General features: G+C 43.6%; 1 protein-coding gene across 1 annotated transcript in view; it reads left to right on the top strand.

Annotated features, from left to right (window-relative positions):
• Positions 1–2,479: 2,479 nt before the first annotated feature.
• The window catches only part of LOC310854544 (short transient receptor potential channel 4-like), a gene marked incomplete at both ends in the record, with an annotated part of 62,849 nt that continues 37,402 nt past the window's right edge, over positions 2,480–27,926 (top strand). Inside the window, 3 exons of the mRNA XM_083759224.1 lie at positions 2,480–2,638; positions 4,421–4,639; positions 17,340–17,480. Of these exons, the coding sequence (XP_083615350.1) occupies positions 2,480–2,638; positions 4,421–4,639; positions 17,340–17,480 (519 nt within the window). The remainder of the gene's footprint in view (positions 2,639–4,420; positions 4,640–17,339; positions 17,481–27,926) is intronic.

The raw sequence follows: 27,926 nt of genomic DNA, 5'->3' as shown, positions 1-27,926 counted from the left end.
CAAACATGATGAATTCTATATACTGTAGTATGCACTTACAGTACAGTACAGTACAGTATGGGTGTACTACTGTATCTACACCGCCTTTATATGGTCTGTCCATCCATATTAATGTTGTCATCCAACAACCATGACGGCCTGGCATACAGTGATAATAACAGTCCATTCCAGGAGACAGTTTGTTTGGTAAACATGAACATGCAAAGGGAAATGCTCTGCTTTGTGGTGTGTGTGTGTGGTGCAGTGACAGCATACAGTAGCGTGCCAATTCATATTTGATACAGGACAACACATTAGTCCACTGGAACTGCCGAGCATGACATCTGCACAGACAGACGATGACAGCATTCACAGTAAAATACTCATTCATTGTTCATTATTTAACTCTGAGATTGTCCAAATGGACCCTTACAGGCTCAATTGGGTTACATTTTGTGCAATCTCTGAATTACAATTGGATAAATTAACCCCCAGGATTTTGTACTCTGTGCAATTACTGTGCAATAATTAATGCAATTACAAACTAGTGACAAAAAAAAAGGAAAAGAAGGAAAAGGTGTGTTATTTTAGTCACAGCAGGCTTTTTGTGCCTAATCTGGCTTGCCCGTTAATTAAAATAGTAGTAGTCACCAGAAATAAAACATGTGAGGATTAGACAGGTCACTCTTGTTCTCATAGCAATGCAATGTTGTGCGAAGTGTAAAATGTCATTAGATCTGGCAGGCAGGCAGTGGTGGGCTTGTGGGCTTTGGGGGCAAACCACCATTGATTCCGCAGCTGTTTGTTTTCTGGGGTGATTCTGTTAAATTGGCATTGCTGATACTGTTGTTCTCCTGAGATCCTCTTCAGTACTGCAGTGGGTCTGACTCTGTTGTGATCTTTGAAGCAGAGAGAGAGAGAGAGAGAGAGAGAGAGGGGGGGGGGGCAGTTATAGGGGGAGAGAGAGAGGGAGAGAGAGAGAGAGAGAGGGGGGGGGCAGTTATAGGGAGAGAGAGAGAGAGAGAGGGGAGGGGGGGGCAGAGCGAGGGATGCAAACCCTGTGTGTGTGTGTGTGTGTGTGTGTGTGTGTGTGTGTGTGTGTGTGTGTGCGAATAGAGATTACGTGAACTGGGGGGAGAGTAATGTAACAGAGGGCAGTTCACTTCACACATTCATTTATTCCCATTTATATTTCATCATGTTTTGACAGACAGAATAAGATTAGCAAGGGCCGGGTTTTGGAGCAAGAATGTACAGTACTGAAGTACTTTGTTACTGTCCACCATTGACTATATCATTTTCAGTAAAACACTGAAAATGATATGCAGTATACGGTGACCAGTTAGTGTGCATTAGCAAGTTAGTAGTGATGTCCCTGCTTTCATCCTTGGGATTGGGTAATAATTTTGTATTTGTAAAACCTAAAAATGAAAGAAAATATATTGTTTTATATATTGGGAAAGGCTGACATTCATGGATAGATAAATTTAACATTTAATGTTGCCTGGTAAGTTTTGTAAACGAATTCTCTGGAACAAATTTCCCCCACTCTGTCAAGAAGGAGGATTTTATTGCCCCTGTCACTCATGCAGGTACAACTTGTAGCCGAGCGTTGATGTTAAAATGGTAACTGGTGCATTTATATAGCGGCTTTATCCAAGGCGCTTTACATAGATTGTGCATTACATTCACCCATTCACACACACATTCATAAACCGATGGCGGCGGAAACCATGCAAGGCACCAACCAGCACATCGGGAGCAATTAAGGGTTCAGAGTCTTGAACACTTCGACACTAACTCTGGGGGGAGCCCGGGTTCGAACTGGCAACCTTGCGGTTGCCATCCAGCCACTCTAACTCTGAACAGCAAAACAAGATACCGGTAATACGATTAGTATTGGACTAATTCCAACTGTCTCTGTGGTATAATTGTAACATTTTGAACTCAAATCTTTGCTTCTGGGGTCCCTGGTACAAAAGTATTTTGAGATGGGGTTTATGCGGCCAAATACATATAGGCTACAATTTTGGGGGTCCTTGACGTGGAAAGGTTTTGAGCACAACATACGGCTTTCAGAAAAAGTTTTTTGAATCGGCCTCAGGTCTTAACTCATTCTGGACAGGAAACCCCTGTTGAAAAATAGCAGATCTATAAGCTCGTAGCGCGGCACCGAGTCCCTGAAATAACATATTTTGAGATGGGGGGGTTGGAGGCCAATTACATATAATGTTTGGGGGTCCTTGACATGAAAATGTTTGAGAACGACTGATATAGAAACATGGGTTTTTCAGAAAACTGTCAGGATTTAGACATTTGTAGAATCGTCCTCAGGTCTTAATGGGTCAATAATCCTCTTGTTTCTTGCTCCTCTTGTCTTCTAACCCCGTGCCCTGCACCACTCCACCATAGTCTGACGTCCGCTTGCCCGGCCCGGCAGCCACTGCAGCAGCAGTAGCAGTATAACAGTAGGGTGCTGGTGGTGAGCGGAGCAGTGATTATGTCTCAGCTGTACTACCGGAGGACAGACAGCTCGTCCTACCGAGACCGCATCCCGCTGAGGATAGTACGGGCCGAGTCGGAGCTGTCGCCTCTGGAGAAGGCCTACCTCGGAGCCGTGGAGAAGGGAGACTATGGGAGCGTTAAGCAAGCCCTGGAGGTACTGTACAGTATTCATTCAAGTTTTATTTATTCTCGAAATTATACTGAGTAATTAAACTCATTTTCAGTGTCGCCGAGTAATACAATATCATATAGAAAGTTAGAAACACATCACAATACACCAGAAGATCAGGAAAAGGAAAAAAATTACAAAAGGTATACATGTGAATTACATTGGTTTACAAATAAAAAGCTAAGACAAATTTCAAAACAATCTAAAAACAGTTACATATTGTGGGGGTATGTATGCTCACCAAGGTTTTAAAACGACTTAAGGGTACCAATGTGGTAAATTTTAATGTCGTTTGTATGGATGTATGCATTTATGGATGGATGGATGGATGGATGTTTGGATGGATGTATTGATAATATTAACAGAACAGGAAACTCAAAAGACACAAAAAAGCGGAACGAAATAATTAGCACCAGAAATAAGTTATTTTTAGTCATACCACCAAATGGTTGTTTCTGAATATTTCCAAGTTAAAACATGTTGTTTGATAATTATATGAACTAATTATATGAAAATTATATGAAATAGCCTATGTCTTTTTGGAATTTGGGAGAAATGTGGTCGGTTGTTTATTAGCCTGGTGCAGCATTCCTTTTCGGGTTCATGATGATATTGTTACGTCATGTTGTAGTCATTGTTTTGTAGTCATCAGGCCGGAACCCTCTAAACCAGAACATCCTTTCCCTCAAACCGGAAGAATAATACCTTCCCAAGAAAAGCGTGACTCGCACTAGACCGCATCAAGGCTTTTATTGGGAAGGTTGACCTTTGACTCAACAAGTTGAGTAGGCAGGTGAGTGATGTTGTGGGGTGGATATGGACTCTCTGGCAGTAGTAGTATGTCTGAGAGGAGCTCCATGCCACCATGACATGGAGTCTGTTGACAGACGGAGCACATTCCCACTGGGAGAATCATTATGCCAAAATGAACCACCGAGTGGCACAGGACGTTAGTCCTGCCTGCGGCCATTACAATTTGTAACATGTTTATTATGGTTGCTGTCTGATCAGAGCAGCTGTAGTCAATCCCCAGTGATAAAGTATTTACATTATTTTCCAAGTTTGGTCTCATGGTCCCATGCGTGGCCTTTGACAGACAAGCATACTGTATCATTGGATGTGAACTATCCTCACCCCAGGACAGCTTGCGGGATCATTTAAACCCCATCCCAACTGTTTCAACTGCTGTCACTTGGCAAGTGACTTTGGAGCCACACAGCTACTGGCGGTATAGGGAGCTAAATAGTTACTGAACCAAAAAAACGACTACCAAATGAAATAATTGCCAAGGACATTGGCAAACGACAGATGTTCATAATTTAGGGAGTAAGAACAAGAACCTTGCAGAATTGCACCTCCATGCACCTGATTCTCTGATTATTCTCATTCCCTTGTCGTAAAACATGTACTACTGCTGCTACAATGTCTGAGGAAAACCAGAACAAAAATCAACCGTACCTTTCTGTACGTGTAACAAGAAACCTTGGACCTTCTTTCAATCCATTCAAACATCTACCCACTCATGTATCTATCCATCCATCCAGCTTGAGGATATTTCCATTGATCCATCCTTCTATCCATCCATCCATCCATCCATCCATCCATCCATCCATCCATCCATCCATCCATCCTCTCATTGCATTTACTTGAGACACAATAGGTTTCCATTGAAAGTATTGAATTTGTTCCAGAGTTGTATAGAAGTATCATGTTTTCTCCAGTACGTGTGTTGACAATAACTAACAAACCAAGGCTTAATTTGTCCAGGAGGCGGAGATCTACTTCAAGATCAACATCAACTGCATCGACCCCCTGGGCCGCACGGCGCTGCTCATCGCCATCGAGAACGAGAACCTGGAGATCATCGAGCTGCTGCTGGGCTTCGGCGTGTACGTGGGCGACGCCCTGCTCCACGCCATCCGCAAGGAGGTGGTGGGCGCCGTGGAGCTGCTCCTCAACCACAAGAAGCCCAGCGGGGGCATGCAGGTAGGGATTAATGTTGACCAGTGGGGGCATGCAGGTAGGGATTAATGTTGACCAGTGGGGGCATGCAGGTAGGGCTTAATGTTGACCAGGGGGGGCATGCAGGTAGGGCTTAATGTTGACCAGGGGGGGCATGCAGGTAGGGATTAATGTTGACCAGTGGGGGCATGCAGGTAGGGATTAATGTTGACCAGTGGGGGCATGCAGGTAGGCCTTAATGTTGACCAGGGGGGCATGCAGGTAGGGATTAATGTTGACCAGGGGGGGCATGCAGGTAGGGATTAATGTTGACCAGGGGGGGCATGCAGGTAGGGCATAATGTTGACCAGTGGGGGCATGCAGGTAGGGATTAATGTTGACCAGGGGGGGCATGCAGGTAGGGATTAATGTTGACCAGTGGGGGCATGCAGGTAGGGATTAATGTTGACCAGGGGGGGCATGCAGGTAGGGTGTAACGTTGACCAGTGAGGGCATGCAGGTAGGGTGTAACGTTGACCAGTGGGGGCATGCAGGTAGGGATTAATGTTGACCAGGGGGGCATGCAGGTAGGGCTTAACGTTGACCAGTGGGGGCATGCAGGTAGGGCTTAATGTTGACCAGGGGGGCATGCAGGTAGGGCTTAACGTTGACCAGTGGGGGCATGCAGGTAGGGCTTAATGTTGACCAGGGGGGCATGCAGGTAGGGCTTAATGTTGACCAGGGGGGGCATGCAGGTAGGGCTTAATGTTGACCAGGGGGGCATGCAGGTAGGGCTTAATGTTGACCAGGGGGGGCATGCAGGTAGGGCTTAATGTTGACCAGGGGGGGCATGCAGGTAGGGCTTAACGTTGACCAGGGGGGGCATGCAGGTAGGGCGTAACGTTGACCAGGGGGGGGCATGCAGGTAGGGCGTAACGTTGACCAGGGGGGGCATGCAGGTAGGGCTTAATGTTGACCAGGGGGGGGCATGCAGGTAGGGCTTAATGTTGACCAGTGAGGGCATGCAGGTAGGGTGTAATGTTGACCAGTGAGGGCATGCAGGTAGGGCTTAATGTTGACCAGTGAGGGCATGCAGGTAGGGTGTAATGTTGACCAGGGGGGGCATGTAGGTAGGGCTTAATGTTGACCAGGGGGGGCATGTAGGTAGGGTGTAATGTTGACCAGGGGGGGTGTGCAGGTAGGGCTTAATGTTGACCAGGGGGGGCATGCAGGTAGGGCTTAATGTTGACCAGGGGGGCATGCAGGTATAGGGCTTAATATTGACCAGTGAGGGCAGGCAGGTAGGGCTTAACGTTGACCAGGGGGGTCGGCGGTATATTTTTGGGGGTCCTTGACATGACATTTTTGAGAACGACTGACATAGAAACATAGTTTTTTCAGAATTTTGAAGAAGCTTGTATAGTGTGTGTGTACGCGTGCGCGAGCGAGTGTATATGGGGATGCACGTGTGCGCATGCACATGCGCGTACAGTATGTGAGATCTATTGAGTAGCTCTTATATATATATATATATATGTGAATTTCTCTCTGTAACAAAACAATCTCATATTGGTATTGCACCATGGCACCTGCTGTGTGAGAGCCAGCATGGGTGGCATTCAAGCGACAATGCAATGAGAGTATGAATATGAATGAAGCATTGAAGCCTTGTGTCTATAGTGGATTTAGGAGAGACAACAAGGCTTTGTATCCATGGATTTGTTATGAACAAACAGGATTAATATGCACCACATGCTAAATTGCTTTGATGATCAGGACCTAGTCGGCTCTGTCCCTTTTTAGTAGGGCGGCGGTGGCTCAGGGGTAGAGTGGCTGGATGGAAACCCCAAGGTTGCCAGTTCGAATCCGGTCTCCCCCAGAGTTAGTGTCAAAGTGTCCTTGAGCCAAACACTGAACCCTTATTGCTCCTGATGTGTTGGTTGATGCCTTGCATGGTTTCCGCCACCATCTGTACGTATGCATGTGTGTGTGAAAGGGGGAATGTAATGCACAATCGATAAAAGCACCTTGGATAAAGGCTCCATTTAAGATTTAGTAGACAGCCTCTGTGTTGTCTCTCCAGTCCAGACTCCAGATGTTCTGGTGGACATCCAGGAACTTGTAGGATTCCACAATCTCTATACCAGTGGTTCCCAAAGTGGGGTCTGGGGACCCCTAGGGGTCCTCGAGCGAGGGACTTCCGGAGGGTTCCCAGCTAAATGATAGTTTGGAACCAAATGGACCCTTTATGGGTCTGTAACTCCGAGAGTGTACAAATGGAACCAAATGGACGCTGGTCCATTTGTACACTCAAGAGTTAAATTATAAATTGGGGTAACAGAGATAGAAATGCCATTAAATGGGGGTCCGTAGACTAATATGCATGTCAAACTGGGGGTCCTTGAAATTAAACGGGTTGAGAATCACTGCTAGAGCTATAAAGATCTTCTCTTATGGGGGTCCCTGGCATATCTTTTCAAATGGGTCCATGGGCTAATTGGTGTCAATTTGGGGGTCCTTGACATGAAAAAGTTTGGGAACCACTGCTCTCTACTGGGGCCCTCCTCTCTGCTCCATCATCCGGAATGTTTTAGTGTTAGTCTAGTTTTAGTCGACTAAATATCATAAGATTTGTCGACTAAATCTACAGTTGATTTAGTCGAACAAAATGACTGATTTGCTTGCTGAAAATAGCTGATCTACAAGCTCACAACGCGTCGCACTGCGACGCGTTGTGAGCTTGTACATTGGCTATTTTCAGCATGCAACAAATTGTAAAATGACTTATAGTGGATCTCTTGTCCACTAGTCCCTTCCTAGCATTTTAGTCTAGTTTTTATTTGTTGACGAAATTGTCAGTATATTTAGTCATCAGTCAGTTTTAGTCATCATAGCTTAGTTTTCATTTAGTTTCCATTTAGTTTTCGTCAGTGAAAAAAGGTAGTCGACAAACAATTTTCGTCATAGTTTTAGTCGAGGAAAACAACACTTCTCTGTACTCCTCATCATTGTCCTCGGCGATACGACCCGCAATAAGAGGAGTCATCTGAGAACTTTCAGATCTGAAACTGAAGTCAGAAGTGTGTGTATAGGAGAGGTGACGGCACAGTTCCCTGGGGTATACACAAGTGCTTCCCATTAACACGTGGGACTGGCAGCCTTGTAGCCGCGGGCATATTGTGGCCTAAGGGTGAGATGGTTTGTAATACAGGCCACCATGTTGTCGTCCACCAGCATGGATGTCTTTTGGGCACTGTGACTTATATACTGTATGCCTATGCCTCATTACGCCTCGCTCTGCGAGCCGCTGTGAGCTTGGTAGATTGGCTATTTTCACAATGTTTGCCTCTATCTTTCTTGCGTAATATTTAACAATTTAAATTAATAGAAAGTACTTTAAAATATGCAGATATACCCTTATACACTTATGTTGTATGTTGGTTTGTTTACTGTTGAGTGAAAGAAACACTATGTTGTATATGAAGCTAATCATCTGGAGACGCTGCTGAGGGTACCGACCCGCAGTTTGGGAACCACTGACCTACTGTATGTTGAGTGTGTAGTATGAAGAGTGAGCAGTGTAATCAATCAATCAATCAATCAACCTACATTTGTTGTTAAAAAGTACTATCTAAATCTATGCTTGAGAAATATGAGAAAATATGCATTGCTTAGGCTTAAAATGTGCTTAAAAAGATTGAACTGTAGGATGAAGCCATTAAGATTGAGATCGTACCATATGTGTGTTTGCTTGTTTGTTAGTGAATGAGATTGGAGGATGATGCGTGGGGAGGAATAACAGCCAGACTGCCCGAACTCCATTTCCATTTGGCAAATGAGACAGACAGGAAGAGAGAGGGAAGTGCTTTGTGAGAATATCTCAGTGGGGGCTGCATGTGGACGGTGACTAACGAGTCAAAGTCGGTATTTGTTTTATGAGGTTTTGCAGCAATTCAGCTTGAACCCTTTTAAGTACTGTTTTTTTTAACAGTGACACCTAATGGTCATTGTGTAGGAGGAGGCCTGTGGCACATCAACTTTAGTCAAGCTTCTGAGATCAGATTTATTTTTAACCACTTGAACGCATATTCTGGAGGGATCCTTAGCCAACAAAATAGCAGATCTACAAGCTCGCAAGTCACTGCGAGTTGTGAGCTTCTTTTAATTAGATTTGGTGTAGAGCGACAAAGCAGTCCACTTTACTAAGTCTAGAGGTTTTTGATTGATTGATTGATTGATTGATTGATTGAATTATTTATTAACAGTTTGCAGAATTACAGTAGGCCTACATTTCAAGTACAACTCAATACAAAGACTTAACTGTGGATGACACCATAAAGCATTACACTTGTTTACAATAGGGCCAATATACACTTCTATATAGCCAAAAACAGGAAATCATCATAGGAGGTAAAAAGGGGGGAAAAAAACATACAGTTAGGGGGAAAGGTGTGGGGGGGGGGGGGGATTCAGATTTTACGGGGGCCAGTTTCGAATTGCAGCCGTCCGTAAGTGCCCTTTGAGAGCAGTTTTTTGCATGTCTTCATGACTGTTGGTAGGGCGTTCCACATTTTGGTGGCATAGGAGCGAAATTAATTTAGTCCCTTGTTTGTGCCGAATCTGGGTTGCACGTGGTTTGTTGAACTCCCTCTGGTGTTGTGGGTGTGGACTTCATTGACATTAAGGAAGTATTTAGACGGGTACATGGGTATCTTGGTGGTGTATCGAATCTTGTAGACCAGACCCATTGCAAGATGCTGTACTCTGTCGTCAACACATTCCAGCCTGTCAAAGTGGGCAGGGGTGAGGTGGGTTCGGGGAGTGAGGCCAAGTAGTAGCCTGTTTTGGTAAGTCTGGAGCCTTGACTATGCATGCACCTCTAGGTGCATGTACTAGGGCTCCTGTTAGGGTCTTCAGGGTGTTTTTGTTGACCAGTGAGGAGATCCTGTATAGGAATCTTGTTCTTTGGTTGACTTTTTTGATTACGTTGGTGGCCATTTTATCACCGGAAAGATTAGCCTCCAGGATGGAACCTAGGTAGGCTTTTAGTGGTTCATTGATTTCTAGGTGGTCCAGTGGAGTTTTATCACTGCCATTAAAGGACCACATACTGTACTCATTTTCATAAACAGTACAGTAATTGGTCCCGACTAATTATAAGATGCACCATTTCTGTCTACTACTACTACTGTCTACACACTGTGTCTGTGGAGCATTCTGAAACCTGCCTATCAGTGACATCATTGGTATGCAGGTTTCAGAGATTTGGTCATTTCATAAAAGATGAAAAAATATCATTTCATAAAAGATGAAAAGATATATACAAAAGCAAAAAAATAGCTTTAAATGTATTTCTTTATGAATAATTATACCTATTTAATGGTATAATAACCTAGTTTTCAGCTTCATCCAAGTAAAAGCAGTTCAGGCAGTTAGGGGTTAAGTGTCTTGCTCAAGGACACATTTGTCAGAGCACGAAACCGGCAACTCAGGCTCTTACCGCTCAGCTATGGCCACATGGAACGGACGCGGCGCGTTGTGAGCATGCAGATATCAGATATTTTCACCATCCAACACGTCGTACTACGAAGTATAAGTCAGGCTTCACTGTGGGAGTGTTTTATTGGTGATGTACTGTATGTGCACTTGTGCAGTACACAGCGCTCCTCCACGTAAAAATATCAAGCTATTGGAAGCTATTTTTCGGTTTAATTAAAGTTTACCTCAGTGTTTGGGTTGGACTGTACAGTACGTTCTGTGTCTGTGTGGATCAGCGTGGGCGCACATTATCCAGTTCTGAGCTGTGCAGTGCACGCTCCAGAGAACGTGCACCGCATATGCTTTAGCAGGACCGGGTGAGATTGGTGTTTTGTCCGCTACGTATTAGCTGGGTTTTTGCTGGAAGGCTCTATGGAAAAAATCTGGCAGTCTTGAACGAAGTTATGCTGTGAGAAAGCCACACTCACACATGCCCAGAATGAGTGAGTGATGAGTCTGTAAACTCTGTTTACATGTTCAGTATTGATTGTGACATGTATCTGTGTTGGGAGTTGGGACCCCCTCGAAAACGAGGGGGGAACTTGAATCACAATAACGATCATCAAGCAGAAATGCAGTACGTTCAGTTCACGCGCAGCCAAAATATGAACGAGTTCATGAACGATCATTCATTGAACGCATTCAGGCACAACACTGGCGTCAGACACCCGGAACTGGAGGCACTCGGAAAACAAACCCAGGGCAGATGAAGCCAAGGAATGTATTTACAGAAGGAAGAGACGCCGCTGACGTCATGGATATGCCAGACCCTTTCATGGACGCCTGTCATGGGCGGCAAATTTCACACCGGAAATACATGGCAGTGAATGGAGCTGTCATGAACAAACATTATTTATGAACGCAAAGTGACAATAATACATCTCGATGGAGATGCAAAAAATAATAAAAATGTAAAGTAGGGCTGGTGCTTTAAGGATCAGTGGGACTGGAATACTTTAAAGAGTAGGCGGCGATCCGAGCACTCAAAAGGTTTAAAAAAATTAGGAGAGGGTGGAAAAAAATAATTTGACTCAAACAGATCTGTCTGATCAATCGGGCACATGCAGCGCTCGCTCTGGTGTCTCTGTGGCGATGACTCACTCGGCTAGTTAGAAAGTCTCATGAGGTCGAAGAAGTGCCGAAACAAACTTCCGAATCATCTTTCACAGGGTCACCTGTGAAACATTCATTTTTGTGCGAGCTCCACTGCTTTTGTTGTTTTCAGGTGGGGAATACGGGGGGAAGGAACGAGGTTAGAAAAAAGCGGGTCTCATGGTCACAGCCAACGTATTTCCTGTAGGCGGAGACGACACATCTGCGGTTTCCCCACACCAAGCTTCTACTACAGTGAATGGAAAAGTGACGGATGTTAGTCTGCTTCAAACGTTACTCTTTTACCTGCTTTTTACTAACACTAACATTTATACAAAGCTGCCCAGAACATCGGGATGAACCTCTGTAGTTTATGGCTGCTCCAACAGTAGTGGCAACATAAAAAAAAAACGGAATGTCAAAATATCTACCGCGGTGGCTGAGACCAGAGCCATTGAGTAATGGTTGAGACAAAGCAGTGAAAGGTCCTGAAAGATAAATAACGTCGGTCTTACCCAATACCCAATATTTCTGTTTTAGGAACACAAGGCTGCTGTACTTTATACCTCATACTTTAATGCTTAGTATGAGGTATAAAGTACAGCAGCCTTGCGTTCCTGTTTTATTTTATTTTATGTTATGCAGCCATAGACTCTCTATAATAATTATAGAGAAAACCAGGGGATAATGAGAGAAAAGCCATCTGATTTACTGTATTAGAGCTTCATTTAGTGTAATTGGCAGACTGTATGAGCTTGTAAAGGCAGCTGATTGGTTTGAGATTTTGTCTTTGTAGTTTCAAAGTAAACACATCCCTGTCTGCATCAGAGCTGTGACTAACAAACAGAACGTGCTACTCTCTCATCTGAGACCCTCTTCATGGACTGCTCTCAGTGCAGGATTATCTGTACTGCTTTGCAACACACTGCCTGCATGCACGCACGCACGCAAGTTTGTATTACTATAGAACGCACACACACTCACTCACTCTCACACATACTCTGTCTGTCTCTCTCTCGCTCTCTCTACTTAATCTTGAAGGGGCTGAAGCTACCCTTCACTGAACACAAACAAACACATTGGATGTTCCTATAAGTGAAGAAGGGTTGAATGTTGTCTAACTTGTCTTCATTGTGCGATCGTTCTGTTGTAGAGGTGTTGGTCTAGCCACGCTTCATTGCGCAGCAGCAACGGAGAGAAAAGCAAATGGGAAAATGAGAGATTGAGAGAGAGAGAGAGAGAGAGAGAGAGAGAGAGAGAGAGAGAGAGATATGAAGGGGGCACGGAAGGTGACCCCCGCGAGAGAGTGTGACAGAGAGGCAGTAAGACGGTAATGGACAGAGAGAAAGAGACAGATAGACGATAAACAAAAAGAGATTGAATGGTATTGTTTGTTTGAATGGAGCCCGGGATGCAGGGTCCAGAAGTGTCCAATCCAAATCCCCACAGGCTGTGACATATATCAAGCTGCACCATTTCCTCTCCTCCTTAATGGTCCTGTATTATTGGCCACCGTCCTCTGGCTCCTCCGTCAGCGCACTGGAGGATACGGGAGAGGGATCAATGTGGCACTGCATGCAGGATTATCCCCTCATTGGTTATTGATCGAGTGATTGATTTAACCCATTTAGACCCGAGGACGGATTCTACAAAATGCCTTCTGACAGTTTCATGACAGTTTTCAGAAATGCCTACGCTTCTATGTCAGTGGTGCTCAACCTTGTCTTACTGTATATGTCAAGGACCCCTAGAATGATCTGTATTTGGCCTGTATCTGACCCTCCAGAAACAAAGATTTTAGTTAAAAACATTCGCTCTTGCCTGTGCCGTGGCTCAGCGGTCCAGGCACCTTGGCTGGTAATCCAGTCTGGCAGTGTGCTGCGGTTTCGACTCCCAATCCCGACAGCCTTTACTGCATGTCTTCCCCCCATCTCTCTCCCCAGTTCCTGTCAGCCTACTGTCTGTCCCTCCATAAAATATATAAAATAAAGGCCACACAAAAAAAGAATCGCTCTGAAAAGAATATATAGTCAATGATTTGTGCCACGTTTTCTCGATTGTTTGGTTGGTTGACCACTGGTGTCCCTATTTTGGGAATGCTATTATAGGGGAGGATTTTCAAAGGTCTTCCAAAAAGATCCTAACAAGTATTACAAATAAATAAAAACATAAAATGTTTTTCCCCCATTCAGTTTTCAAAATAGCTAAAATGGCCGACCCACAGGCTCTCAACGCATCGCGACGTGCTATTTTGTACCTTTTTTATATTGCTCCTGGTATTGATGATTTGAATACACAGGAAACACCACAATGGAAACAAGGTTTCCATTTACGCATTGCTTGCGTAACTGTACTGGTTGCAATTTGTAAATAAAGTATTCAATCAATCAAATTTGTTGTACGACAAAGTATACATCGGCGGGGCGTCAGAGGGCAGTGGCTCAGGAGGTTTGATCCCTGGCTTTAGTGTCAAAGTTTGATTGATTGATATTTTATTAGAAAATAAAATGCAAACAGTACAGGGTATATTGATAGTCAAGCACAGCATTGGTCCAAAAGGACAGCACCGAAGAAAGACCTTGCGGTATTGTTTCCATTCGGGTCCCATGCATTCATTTACAATAACAACAGTGACAACAATTAAGATTTCTCAAACACATTCAATCTACATGTACAGGTTGGAATAGAGTACCCATGCGCAAGACACTGAATGAACCCCTAACTGCTGAATGGGCGAATGTGCACATTGTAAAACGCTTTGGAGGAAGTCGTTACCTACAGCAAATGTGCCATTTGTTGTTTAAAAAGCTATTGGGTAAAATGGGCATGATCGTCTTGTTGCCGGCCAGCATCTTCTCTGCAGATTTCTGAACAAGCTGTGACGATGATGCTTCGATAATAGTCTCGTAATGTTTTCAGCTCACTTATTTTCCTGCCATGCACCACACGGTGGCTGGAAATAAAGTTTTTTTTTTTTTATACGTTTTTTTATACGTGTGGGTATAAGTGCCTCCCGAATCAAATCAGACGTGATATCCATTGTTGTTTGTGAGCCAAATGGTGGTTGGAAGGGACTGTCATTAATGGAAGCCTATAGCTGTCCCCGTTGAGATTCCAGCCAACATAGAGCGTAAAATGAGGCAGTGTAAAATCAAACTCACTCACAGAGACACTTAGTGATTTTGCTTTGTTATCTGACAAAAGAGCCCCCCGTCCATTGATGGCGTCGTTATGCAGAAGAATGAAAGGGGAGAACCTGCGAGGCTTGAGACAAAGCACAGGCAAGAAACCATGCAGGCAATCAGTGTTGCCATGCCTGCTTATTACATGTATAAGTGACTTTATTGGGCTTGTGTTTCTTGCAAATATTGGTGGGTTACGTTTTTTTTTTCTTACTGTCCTGTTTGTTTCTAAATTTGGTAATTATTATTTAACCCAGTGGTTCTCAAACATTTTCATGTTGAGGAGTGGGAAATGAATAGGCATTTCCACAAATCCCACTATTTGAAAATATTTTTGCGCCATGATCCAGATGTTTTTTCTTTCAAATGTTTCAAAACAATATATCAATATTTCACTTTTTTTTCTTCAATATTTTATTGCAGATCTAGCCAATCTACATAGGTTTAAAGTGCTCATGTGGCCATTAAAGTCACTTATTTTGGGCTTGTTTTCATAGACCTGTTTGCTTATTTCTCTCACAACATCTGGCAACACTGCAGCAGATGATGTGCAGTCGTTCTAATGACTCACCATGCTAGTGGCGGATGGAGGAAAAACAGCAGCAAAACACATTACATGGATGAGTGGATTATAATTTCCTTTTTCTTTGTCTTCTCTGATGATAATATATACAGTAACTGGCATATCAGTGGAGCCAATGAATGATAATGAATTGCTCAAAGCGCGTCACAATGGTTCATTCATACATTGGGAGGTGGAGCGGCGAACAGTTGCCGCCAGCGTCCTCACTTCCCACATTCACACACCAATGGTGGCGAGCTCACACCGACCGACTCATTGGAGGCAATGTAGGGTTCAGTGTCTTGCCCAAGGACACTTTGACATGTGGACAGGAGGAGCCATAGACACCATAGATCAGTGGTTTGCAACCTCTGGACCACTGGTGTTTAGAACAATCCTCAGGCACCATGAGGCCAACCCTCTGATTCATATTAGTCTACGGACCCCCATTTAATGGCATTTCTATCCCTGGGACCCCAATTTATATTGTAAAATCATTGTTAATTTAACTTAACTTAACTTAACTCAGAGTTACAGACCCATAAGGGTCCATTTGGTTACAAACTATAATTTAGCTGGGGACCCACTGGAATTCCCTCAAGGACCCCTGGGGGTCCCCGGACCCCAGTTTGGGAACCACTGCTGTAAACTGATGACTCCACAGGAAAGTACATTTTCTCCACGGAAGCAAAGTACACTTTACACCCGACAGCAGCGAAATAGGCTAGCTTCTTCCCTATCACGTCTGCATCTTCCAACCGTTATACCAAGGGGCGACAGTGGGTCAGGGGTAAAGTGGCTGGATGGCAACTGCAAGGTTGCCAGTTCGATCCCGGGCTCCCCCAGAGTTAGTGTCAAAGTGTCCTTGAGCAAGACACTGAACCCCTAATTGCTCCTGATGTGCTGGTTGGTGCCTTGCATGGTTTCCGCCGCCATCGGTGTGTGAATGGGTGAATGTGATGCACAATCTATGAAAAGCGCCTTGGATAAAAGCCCTATATAAATGCACCATATATCATTATCTCACTCTTTCTCACTCTTCCCATCGCTCCATCTCTCAGCAATCGGTGGAATAATGTATAAGTCGGAACGTGCCGTTCTGAGTTCTAACTGACATGGGAACATTACTGGGGCTTAAACTGAAGAAAGTGCACGATGAAATGGGTATGTGGAATTGGTTTCTTTCCATGACTCCCTCCTGAAATGTATCAAATATGGATGGGTTTTGACTTCACACGCAGCCTTTTCTAAATCTCCCCATATCCCACCCCGACTGATTGATACAGGGCCCATCCGTTCTCTGCTTGGCTTTGAATCAAACAAAACAGTGTAATTCCTTTGCGCTTCACCCATTTTGGACTGAGGTCGACATTTTTCGGAAAAACCCATGTTTCTATGTCAGTGGTGCATGCTCAACCTTTTTCATGTCAAGGACCCCCAGAATTATCTCTATTGGTCCACGGACCCCCATCTCAAAATATGTAGTTCCAGGGATAGTGTCCACTGGTGGCGTACAGATACACAGAGTCAAACTTATAGCTCAAGGGCAGACACTGCTCTTCTTTTTGATTGATTTATTGATTGAGTGAGTGGATACTTGATAAACAGAAGTACCAGAAGTACAGTCAAAAGTTATCCTAAAAAGATAACCCAGGGGCTCGTTTCCTTTGCTTACACATTTAAAATGAGAGTAACCAATTATAAACTTGTAGATCAGCAATTTTCAATTCCAAAAACACAATTAAACACGAATGAATGAATCGCGATTCATTGTTTATAACAATTAATCATCAACTTAAATAATCATGACAGCCCTAGTTGTGAGTGTGTGTATAAATCTTTATTTTATTTTATTTTTAATGTTCACATATAATGCCATGCCCAAAATAGGGATGCCGGGGTTACTGTGGTCAATCAACACATGCTTCTCAAACACAGCGTATATGATATGACAGGATATCTTTTCATCCTTAGTGTTGATTTTTAGAGCAAATTTTGATTTAGTTTTAGTGTTTTGAATACAATTTAATTTGGTTTGAGCTCACAGCGCTTCGCAGCACGACACGTCGTGAGCTTGTAGATCTGCTATTTTCAAAGCGCAACACCCGAGCGCCACCAAACATGAAATGACTTGTCTTTTTAGTTCTACTGGATCTCTTCTAATCTCCACTAGTCCCTCCCTAACATTTAGTCTAGTTTTTGAATTTGTTGACAAAATTGTCAATATATTTTGGTCTTGGTTTTAGTCTTGGTTTTATTTAGTTTCTGTCAGTGAAAAAAGGTTGTCGACGTACATTTTTTGCCATAGTTTTAGTCTACGAAATCAACAGTGCTCCTGCCCCCCCCCCCCCCCCTCTCCCCACACATACAGGTTCCTCCCATCCTATTGGACAAGCAGTTTTCTGACTTCACCCCAGACATCACGCCCATCATCCTGGCTGCCCACACCAACAACTATGAGATCATCAAACTCCTGGTGCAGAAGGGGGTGTCTGTCCCACAGCCACATGAGGTGGGTCCGCTTTACCGGCTACTGCTGTCACATTGTTCACGTTGGATATGAAAGAAAATGTGTCTTACACATTACATTATTATTTCATTAGCATTTTTCAGCTGTTTGACCACTTAAGCCGTAATTTGATGTTTGATGTAAAATTATGTTTCGTGAAACAAAATAGCCAAAATGTGTCTTTAAATTGGATACTGTGTTATGTAAATAATGTCCTACTATGATGACATACTACCGTATATTTCGGGACTTCAAATCCATTGAAATTCAAGTTGAGACGTCCCAAATTAATCCTGCCCACAGGCTGTCCTTGACACCATCACGGAGCTCTCAACGTGTGCTAGTTCAAACCGCAGCCCTCTCCAGAAGAAGTACGCAGTAGGCCTATAAAATAGGGCATTCATTTATAAAGGAAAAAACAGGTCAAACAGGGGTATAGAGTTTTCCTTTGCCCTACAACAACAATATGTAAACATGACTGTATTCTGACTCACTGGTACATCACTGCTGTCGAACAGAAACCAACGTTCTGCTGTTGATCAACACATCAACCACGACTGGCTGTGTCCCATGTGCCCTAAAACATGCTGTAGTCCATCCATCCATCCATCTTCAACCGCTTATCCGTAGTCGGGTCGCGGGGGCAACAGCTCCATGCTGTAGTCCAACCTCTTTTAAAAAAGAAAAACCTGGATGCTTCCAACGGCATTACAAGCATCGGCGGTCCCCAAACCGTTTTGGCCCTGCACCCCCTGTTACCTCCTGACCTAGTGGACACACCCCACAACATAGGAAAAGTACCACAATACGGACATTACGATGCACAGACAAAACGAGTACACCACAGTCTTGACATGATTGTACATTACAGGTCACCAGTCTTTGTTATTCACTACCGTTCAATAAGGTACATTGAAGCGCAGTCTAGAAGGGTCCACTGTATCTAAGACTGGGTCCCATACCTTCGTGAACCCTTCCATGTTATCGCGGAGGAGATAAGTCAGTTTCTCAGAAAATGATACATGTTTAATGATTATGGCAAATAATCACAGAATGTCACCGCACTTATTGACACATGCTGTATACTCCCACAGCTGCTCTATACGTCTCCTTACAACAGTGTTTTTTCCGGATTTTGCCGCTTGTGTTAAATAACACCATAAAGCCACCATTACCCTTTTCATGTCATGCACCCCCTAGAGGGCGTTTGGGAACCCTTGCTCTAACCTGCCCAATTTTAGACCCATCTCCCAGCTTCCAATCCTGTCTAAGGTCATAGAAAAAGTGGCTTACAAACAATTACAAACATTCCTATAGTCAACAACAGCCTCCATGATATAAAGTTCCAGTCTGGCTTCAAGCCAGGCCACACTATGGAAACTGCTCTTCTGAGAGTTCGAAATGTCCGGGAGATGGCCATTCATGCCTGTATTTCATCACGGCTGGATTACTGTAATGCTTTGTATGTAGGCGTTGCACAAGGCATTGCACTAATTGACTTCTCTTAGGCGCTTGCCGCCTGTTCGAAATGCAGCTGCTTGCCACCTTACCTGCACCAGAAAATGCAACTCTATCATCCCCATTTTAGCTCGATTGCACTGGCTCCCTGTCAAGTTCAGAATTGATTTTAATGTACTTTTATTTGTTTATAAATCTCATAGTAGCCTACTTATCTGATCTCTTGGAGGATTATACTCCAGCCAGACCTTTGAGGTCTGCTGGCCAGCTGCTTTTGACTGTTCTCCCATCTAATTTAAGAGGAGGTGATTGTGCCTTTTGTAACCCAGGTTTATAATTGTATGTCTGTATTTGTATCTGTATGTATGCATCAGTATGGTCACATGTACCATCTGCATCAGTTCACAGCTCAACACACCGATCACTCACTCACTCACTCAGTAACACCAGTTTCAATCAGCAATCATCACACCCTAGTAATCACCACACCCTAGTATAAAGCACAGCCATTTTGTCTCAGTCAGTGAGGTGCACATCACTGGCTGTGGCAGGTCTGTATCCCTATCTCTCTGCAAACATTTTACCATTTTACTCTTCATTACAATACATGATATTAACACTGACACTGATGATTGATTTTAGACTCCAAATACTGAAACTGATGAGAAAGAACTGAACTGATGAGCTGGATGAGCTGTTGCATTTGAACTGAATTGGTGAGTTTGTTTGAAATGTTGTTTGTTTGAAATGTTTGAAGTGTTTTGTTTTGTTTGATTTCATTTTGAATTGAAAAGATTATTTGACATTTGTAAATGCTGTTTATGATGTTGTAGATCAGCTACTTTAATTATTATTTTGATAATATATTTAATTTGGCCTCTTTTGTGTTCAGGCCAGGTTTTTTCCCTTAGTTCATTCCCATGATGATCCTGAACACAATGGCGAGCTAGTCCCAGAGCGATCCCCTGATTCTGTCCTACCTGGACGGTAGGATATCAGCTTCACTCACACACACACACTTCCCCTCCATAACTGCATACACTCTAAAAGCTGCCTCACATTCCCCCTGACTTGAATGACTTTGAACATTGACTTTGAACACACCATGACTGGATTCATACTTTTGGGTTGATTTATGTTATTGTTTGATATCTGAATTCATTGTTGTTGTTTGTTTTTCTTTTGTCTTTTTCAATAATAATATCCTTAAGCTTAATTTTCAGTCTCTTGGTTCTTTATGGTTTTCAATGCAAACTCCTTTCAATCATACGCCTACTTCTGACAGCAGTACTGGTCCAATCATATTCCCATATCACGAAGTATATGCTACATAATTGTGGCGAGCCAGCCAGGAGAAAGGTTTTTGATTTTCATAAAGGTTTACTCAAGTTTAAGGGTTAAATATGGAGGTGTTTGAAAGTATCAATATCAAAATTCCAAATGCAGTGTTGGTAAATGGACTGGTGGAGACAGAGGATTATGAGGAGGTTGTGGATTTTCTGAAGCAATATGGTTCAATTAACAAGACTGAAATAATCAATGACACTGAATCACAATTTGCTCACTATCTGGTTGTCGAATTTGTCTCAGGATCTGCTATGCTATCTCTAGAGCCGCTATTGCCATATTCTCATGTTACGGATGACAAAGGAAATACATTCATTATTCAAAACCTGTCTGATTTGTACACAAAGGGTGTAGGAAGTACAAAGACCCAATCCTACTTGGATGATTTAAAAACATTGTCTCAAGCTAGTGGAAAGGACTACAATGAAGTCCTCAAGGACATGATGTCTCAAATTGGTGACTCCATTGCTAGTCGCAAGTCACCGGAGGAACCAGCAGAGCAGCTGAAAACTTCACCCCAAACACCTTACAAACCCACTTCAATGTATACAGCTCAACCAAGCCCTAATATATCTCCTGATTTGAATCCCCCTGAAATCCAGCGGTATGTTGTGGAGCATATAGTTAAGACTGAGGACAATGCACGCAATGTTTCCTCTCAACGACTGAGAGTCTTTTCCGGCAAGGTACCAAGACCCTCTCATGAAGTTGACTATGATGCTTGGTGCTTCAGCGTTGATTTACTAATGAAGGATCCTGCTGTGTCTGATCTTCTGAGATCCAGAAAGATCCTTGAAAGCATTCTTCCTCCAGCTGCAGATATGGTGAAGCACTTGAGTCCAGACACTTTGCCTGTTGTTTATCTGCAACTGCTTGATTCTGCTTTTGGCACAGTGCAAGATGGCGACGAACTGTATGCCAAATTCATGGATACTGTTCAAGATGCTGCGGAGAACCCATCTGCTTACCTGCAACGTCTTCATGTAGCGTTGAATCTCACTGTCAAGCGACGTGGCATTCCTGTCACAGAAGTAGATAAGCACCTTCTGAACCAATTCTGTAGAGGATGCTGGGATAATTCTCTTCTTTCAGAGCTTCAACTGAAACACAAGAAAGCAAATCCCCCATCCTTTGCTGAGCTACTCTTGCTTTTGCGCACAGAAGAAGATCGTGAAGCAGCAAAATCTATACGCATGAAACGGCATCTGGGTACTGGGAAACAGAAAGTGGCATCTAACTGGCAGGTTGCCCATAGTGAGAAGGATGACAGTGATGAGGAGGAGAAAGGAGTGAGTGCTACACTGAAAGCCCTCACAAAGCAAATGGCCGAGATTCAAACTCAGTTAGCAGCGCTAACGGCTAACCAACAGAAAGCTAAAGGTTCCTTCTCTCAAACGCCAGCTAGTACCAGTAGTACCAGCAAGAAATCACATACAACTGGTAAACACAAACAGCCTGTACAATACTCACAGTCCAAATCACCAAGTCTCAGACCAAAACCCGGATACTGTTTCCGGTGTGGAGAGAACGGTCACATCAAACCACAGTGTGACCATGACCCAAACCCTGAACTCGTGGCGGAGAAAAGGAAGCAATTCAATAACAAGTGTCAAAAATGGGAGAAACAACACCCCGGTGACCAGTTAAACTAAAGACAGTTCCTGTTGTGGGACAAACGGGGACTGTAACGGCTCAATGTCCTAAGCCTAACCGCAAACGTTGTGCTAAACTCAACATGTCAAGTGCAAAGAACTCAGTCACTAAGCTTCCAAAAGGATTAGTTGGTTCCAGATGCACAGCAGTAGTCAACATAGCTGGTATTGATTTCAATTGTCTTATGGATACTGGTTCTCAAGTAACCACAGTTCCACTGTCCTTTTACAAGCAGAACCTGGCTGAGCAACCCCTCAAACCTATCTGTGATCTATTGGAGGTTGAGGGTGCAGCAGGACAGTCTGTTCCATATTTGGGATATGTAGAAATGGTTGTTCGATTCCCAAAAGACTTTGTGGGAACAGACATTGATGTACCAACTCTTGCACTTGTTGTTCCAGAGGTACGCCAAACTCCATCTCCAGTTCTCATAGGAACCAATACACTTGACATACTCTATGAGCAATACTTTGGTGGCAAAACACCGCATCATCAACCCAGTCAGTATGGTTACCGAGTAGTACTCAAAACACTTGAGTTACGGCGGCAACAACAGAACCAAGATGGAAGTGTTGGAGTTGTGAGAATGCTCAGTAAGACACCTACCGTCATTCCTGCATGCCACAGTGTCATTCTTGAAGGCTCCGCTAAGGTCCATAGTCCATCTGCAGATTGCTGGGTGATTGTAGAGCATCCCACCCAGTCATACATACCTGGTGGCCTATGTGTCAAGAGTTGTCTCAGCACTCTTCCTTCAAATGCACCTTACAAAGTTCCTGTAATGGTCACAAATGAAACTGATCAAGACATTTCCATTCCCCCGCTCTGTGTCATTGCAGAACTTGGTGCTTTTCATTGCATCCTTTCACAACACAATGTGACTACTTCCCCAGTCTCAGACCCAGAGAAGCTGAACATCAACTTTGCTGATTCTCCACTGTCTGCAGAGTGGAAAGAGCATATCACCAACAAGCTCAGTGCAATGCCAGAGGTCTTTGCTCTTCATGATTTAGACTTTGGGTGCACAGACAAGGTGAAGCATCGCATTAAACTCCATGATGAAACTCCCTTTAAACATCGTGCCAGGCCTATTCATCCTCAAGATATCGAGGCAGTACGCCAACATCTTAACGAGTTGCTGGAGGCCGGTGTTATCAGAGTCTGAATCACCATTTTCTTCACCCATCGTGGTTGTGCGGAAGAAAAACAATGATGTACGGTTGTGCATAGACTACCGGAAGCTCAATCTTCAGACAGTGAAGGATGCCTATGCACTACCTAATCTTGAAGAGACATTTTCAGCACTAACCGGCTCCAAATGGTTTTCAGTGCTTGATTTGAAATCTGGATACTACCAGATCGCAATGGATGAAGTTGACAAGGATAAAACAGCCTTTGTCACACCCCTGGGATTCTGGGAGTTTAACCGAATGCCACAGGGAGTGACTAATGCACCCAGCACATTCCAAAGGTTGATGGAAAAATGCATGGGAGACCTAAATCTGAGGGAAGTCCTTGTATTCTTGGATGACCTTATCATTTATTCTGACACTCTGGAAGAACACGAAATCCGACTGATGAGAGTACTCAATCGTTTGAAAGAATATGGGTTAAAACTGTCCCCGGAGAAGTGCAAATTCTTCCAGACCTCAGTTCGATACTTGGGACATATTGTATCAGAAAATGGAGTGGAAACAGACCCAGAAAAAGTAAATGCCTTAAAATCCTGGCCAATTCCTAAAACCCTGAAAGAGTTGAGATCCTTCTTAGGGTTCTCGGGCTACTATCGTCGCTTCATAAAGGGGTACGCTGACATAGTAAAGCCACTCAATGAACTCACTCGAGGATATCCACCCTCACGCAAAACTACAAAGGGCAAGGGAACCAGTGATCACTATCACAATCCACACCAGCCTTTTGGAGATCGATGGACACCTACCTGTCAAGACGCATTCGAGAGACTCATAGAAACACTTACCACTGCCCCTGTTCTTGGTTTTGCAGACCCCAAGAAGCCTTACATCTTGCACACTGATGCCAGTGCCACTGGGCTTGGAGCCGCATTATATCAGGAGCAGGATGGGAAACTGAGAGCTATTGCGTTTGCCAGTCGGGGTCTGTCAAGCAGTGAATCCAGATATCCAGCTCACAAATTAGAGTTTCTTGCACTCAAATGGAGTGTAACTGAAAAGCTCCATGATTACTTGTATGGGTGTCATTTTACTGTAGTCACAGACAGTAATCCCCTTACATACATACTTACCTCTGCAAAGTTAGACGCAACCAGTTACAGATGGTTGGCTGCTTTGTCTACATTCTCTTTCAAGCTTCAGTACCGGGCTGGCAAACAAAATCTTGATGCCGATGGTCTCTCCAGGCGACCTCATGAACTGTATCTGGATGAGGGCCAGTCTGAGAAAGAGAAGGATCGCATTAGCCGGTTTACCCAAGAACACTTAGCTGATGGCTCCCTTGAAGATGTCTCCTCCGATGTCGTCAATGCCATCTGTCAAAGTAGCTTGGTCAGAACATTGAATGATCCCCCTGACCTTACTCTTGTGGAGTCTTTGGCAATTTCCGCTGATGCAATTCCCGACAGTTATGTTGAAGAGGATCAACACGGCTTACCTGTCATTCCTTCTCTCTCACACCTTGATCTTAAAGGGAAGCAGAGGTCCGATCCCTGCCTTCGTGAAATCATTTTCCAACTGGAAACAGGAGAAAAGGTTCCTCCAGCTGTAAGGAATGAGCTTCCTGACCTTCCCCTTCTACTCAGAGAATTGAATAGATTGGAGTTGCAAAATGATATCCTGTACCGAAGGAGACAAGAGAACGAACAAATTTCATATCAACTTGTTCTACCAGAAGAGCTGCGTGCAACTGTCTTGCAGAGCTTACACAATGACATGGGTCATATGGGCATAGAGCGAACCGTTGATCTTGTCCGTACAAGGTTCTATTGGCCCAGAATGTCTGCAACTGTAGAGCACAAAATCAAGACATGTGATCGCTGTATACGCAGAAAAGCTCTTCCTGAGAAAGCCGCACCCTTGGTGAACATAAGAGCAACACGCCCTCTTGAATTGGTGTGCATGGATTTCCTTAGCCTTGAGCCAGATTCCAGCAATACAAAGGACATCCTTGTACTAACTGACCATTTCACCAAGTTTGCCCTTGCCATTCCCACTCCCAACCAAAAAGCTAAAACAGTAGCTAAATGCTTGTGGGATAACTTCATTGTCTATTATGGCATACCTGAACGGTTACACACTGACCAAGGACCTGACTTTGAATCAAAGCTAATCAAAGAATTGTGTGAATTTTCAGGCATCCAAAAAAGTCATACAACCCCGTACCATCCACGGGGAAACCCTGTTGAAAGGTTTAACCGGACATTGCTCAACATGTTGGGAACCCTGGAAAACAAGCAAAAATCTAAATGGAGAGAATATGTGAAGCCCTTAGTTCATGCTTACAATTGCACCCGCAATGAAGTAACCGGGTTCACTCCGTATGAACTCATGTTTGGACGTTCACCACGACTGCCAGTTGATTTAGCTTTCAACTTACCTGTGCGAGGAGATCAGCAGAAATCTCATTCCCAATATGTGCAAAATCTCAAATCCCGATTGGAAGAGAGCTACCAACTAGCTTCTCGAAACTCTCTCAAAACGGCAGAAAGAAACAAAGCTCGTTTTGACAAACGGATAACTACCTCAGAACTTGAGGTAGGGGACAGAGTCCTAGTCAGACATGTACGCATTCGTGGGAAACACAAACTTGCGGACAAATGGGAAGCAGATATCTATGTTGTGGTCAGTCGTGCAGGAGATCTTCCAGTATACACTGTAAGGCCAGAGAACAAAGCTGGGCCGAAACGCACCTTACATAGAGACCTTCTCCTTCCCTGTGGGTTTCTTCCCTTGACAACAGAGGAAGAATGCCCTCAGCCTGTCTCTGTCCGGAGGCCACGAACCCGTCATCACCCTGGCGACAATGAAACTGAACCTGTTGACGCAGACTTCCCACTGGAGGAGGATTCAGATTATTGGGTCTCACCGAGCCATGTTCAGCCAACAGTTAAGCCCACTGTGGAACACAACTCTAATACTGGAGGCCAGACTGAGCCTCGTACAACTGTTGAGGAGCAATGTTCTGAACACAGTACAATGGAGGACTCACCTGAATCAACTGAAATGGAGGACTCACCTGAATCAACTGAAATGGAGGACTCACCTGAATCAACTGAAATGGAGGACTCACCTGAACCCACTGGAATGGAACATCTACCGGAACCTGTTGAAACACACTTACCTGAACCTGTGGAAATAGAACACTTACCTGAAATAACTAGAAGGACCCACTTACCTGAAACCGTGGAGGAAAACCAACCTATCAATATTGAACCCGACGGAAACTTACTGGATGGAAACTCACTGGATGGAAACTTACCAAATGTTAACTTACCGGATGGAGAAATATCTGAGGAACCTGAAATGGACCAATCCACTGAACCTACAGTCATTACAACTCAACCTGACGCTGAGAGTTCACTTAGGCGTTCAGATAGAAGCCGACAAGCGCCTAAAAGGTTTCAATATTCTCAGTTGGGCAACCCTTTGATAAATGTTGTTCAATCTTTATTTCAAAGTTTGTCTACAGCATACACTGATGCATTGAGTGATAGGGGTGTGCCTAGTTCCTTCCCCAACCCACAAATCCATGTCGTGTAACATGCAACGGGACGTGCATGGATTTAGGGGGGGAGGATGTAACCCAGGTTTATAATTGTATGTCTGTATTTGTATCTGTATGTATGCATCAGTATGGTCACATGTACCATCTGCATCAGTTCACAGCTCAACACACCGATCACTCACTCACTCACTCAGTAACACCAGTTTCAATCAGCAATCATCACACCCTAGTAATCACCACACCCTAGTATAAAGCACAGCCATTTTGTCTCAGTCAGTGAGGTGCACATCACTGGCTGTGGCAGGTCTGTATCCCTATCTCTCTGCAAACATTTTACCATTTTACTCTTCATTACAATACATGATATTAACACTGACACTGATGATTGATTTTAGACTCCAAATACTGAAACTGATGAGAAAGAACTGAACTGATGAGCTGGATGAGCTGTTGCATTTGAACTGAATTGGTGAGTTTGTTTGAAATGTTGTTTGTTTGAAATGTTTGAAGTGTTTTGTTTTGTTTGATTTCATTTTGAATTGAAAAGATTATTTGACATTTGTAAATGCTGTTTATGATGTTGTAGATCAGCTACTTTAATTATTATTTTGATAATATATTTAATTTGGCCTCTTTTGTGTTCAGGCCAGGTTTTTTCCCTTAGTTCATTCCCATGATGATCCTGAACACAATGGCGAGCTAGTCCCAGAGCGATCCCCTGATTCTGTCCTACCTGGACGGTAGGATATCAGCTTCACTCACACACACACACACTTCCCCTCCATAACTGCATACACTCTAAAAGCTGCCTCACATTCCCCCTGACTTGAATGACTTTGAACATTGACTTTGAACACACCATGACTGGATTCATACTTTTGGGTTGATTTATGTTATTGTTTGATATCTGAATTCATTGTTGTTGTTTGTTTTTCTTTTGTCTTTTTCAATAATAATATCCTTAAGCTTAATTTTCAGTCTCTTGGTTCTTTATGGTTTTCAATGCAAACTCCTTTCAATCATACGCCTACTTCTGACAGCAGTACTGGTCCAATCATATTCCCATATCACGAAGTATATGCTACACTTTGCTGTTGGAATAGCCTCCCTTTTTATATCAAAAGTGCACAGTTCATTGAACTGTTCAAGTCTCTTCTTAAAACTCATCTTTTTTTCTATGGCTTTTGATCATTCCTGATTTTGTTGTTGTTGCCAGTTGAACTGATTCATGTCTTGTTGCCATGCATAATTGTTTTGATGTTTTTTAATGCATAATGCATAAATTGTTTCTAG

Source organism: Protomyctophum parallelum (assembly GCF_964188405.1).
Source record: "Protomyctophum parallelum genome assembly, chromosome: 1".
Classification (NCBI taxonomy): Eukaryota; Metazoa; Chordata; class Actinopteri; order Myctophiformes; family Myctophidae; genus Protomyctophum; species Protomyctophum parallelum.
This window is presented reverse-complemented; position numbering and strand designations above follow the sequence as displayed.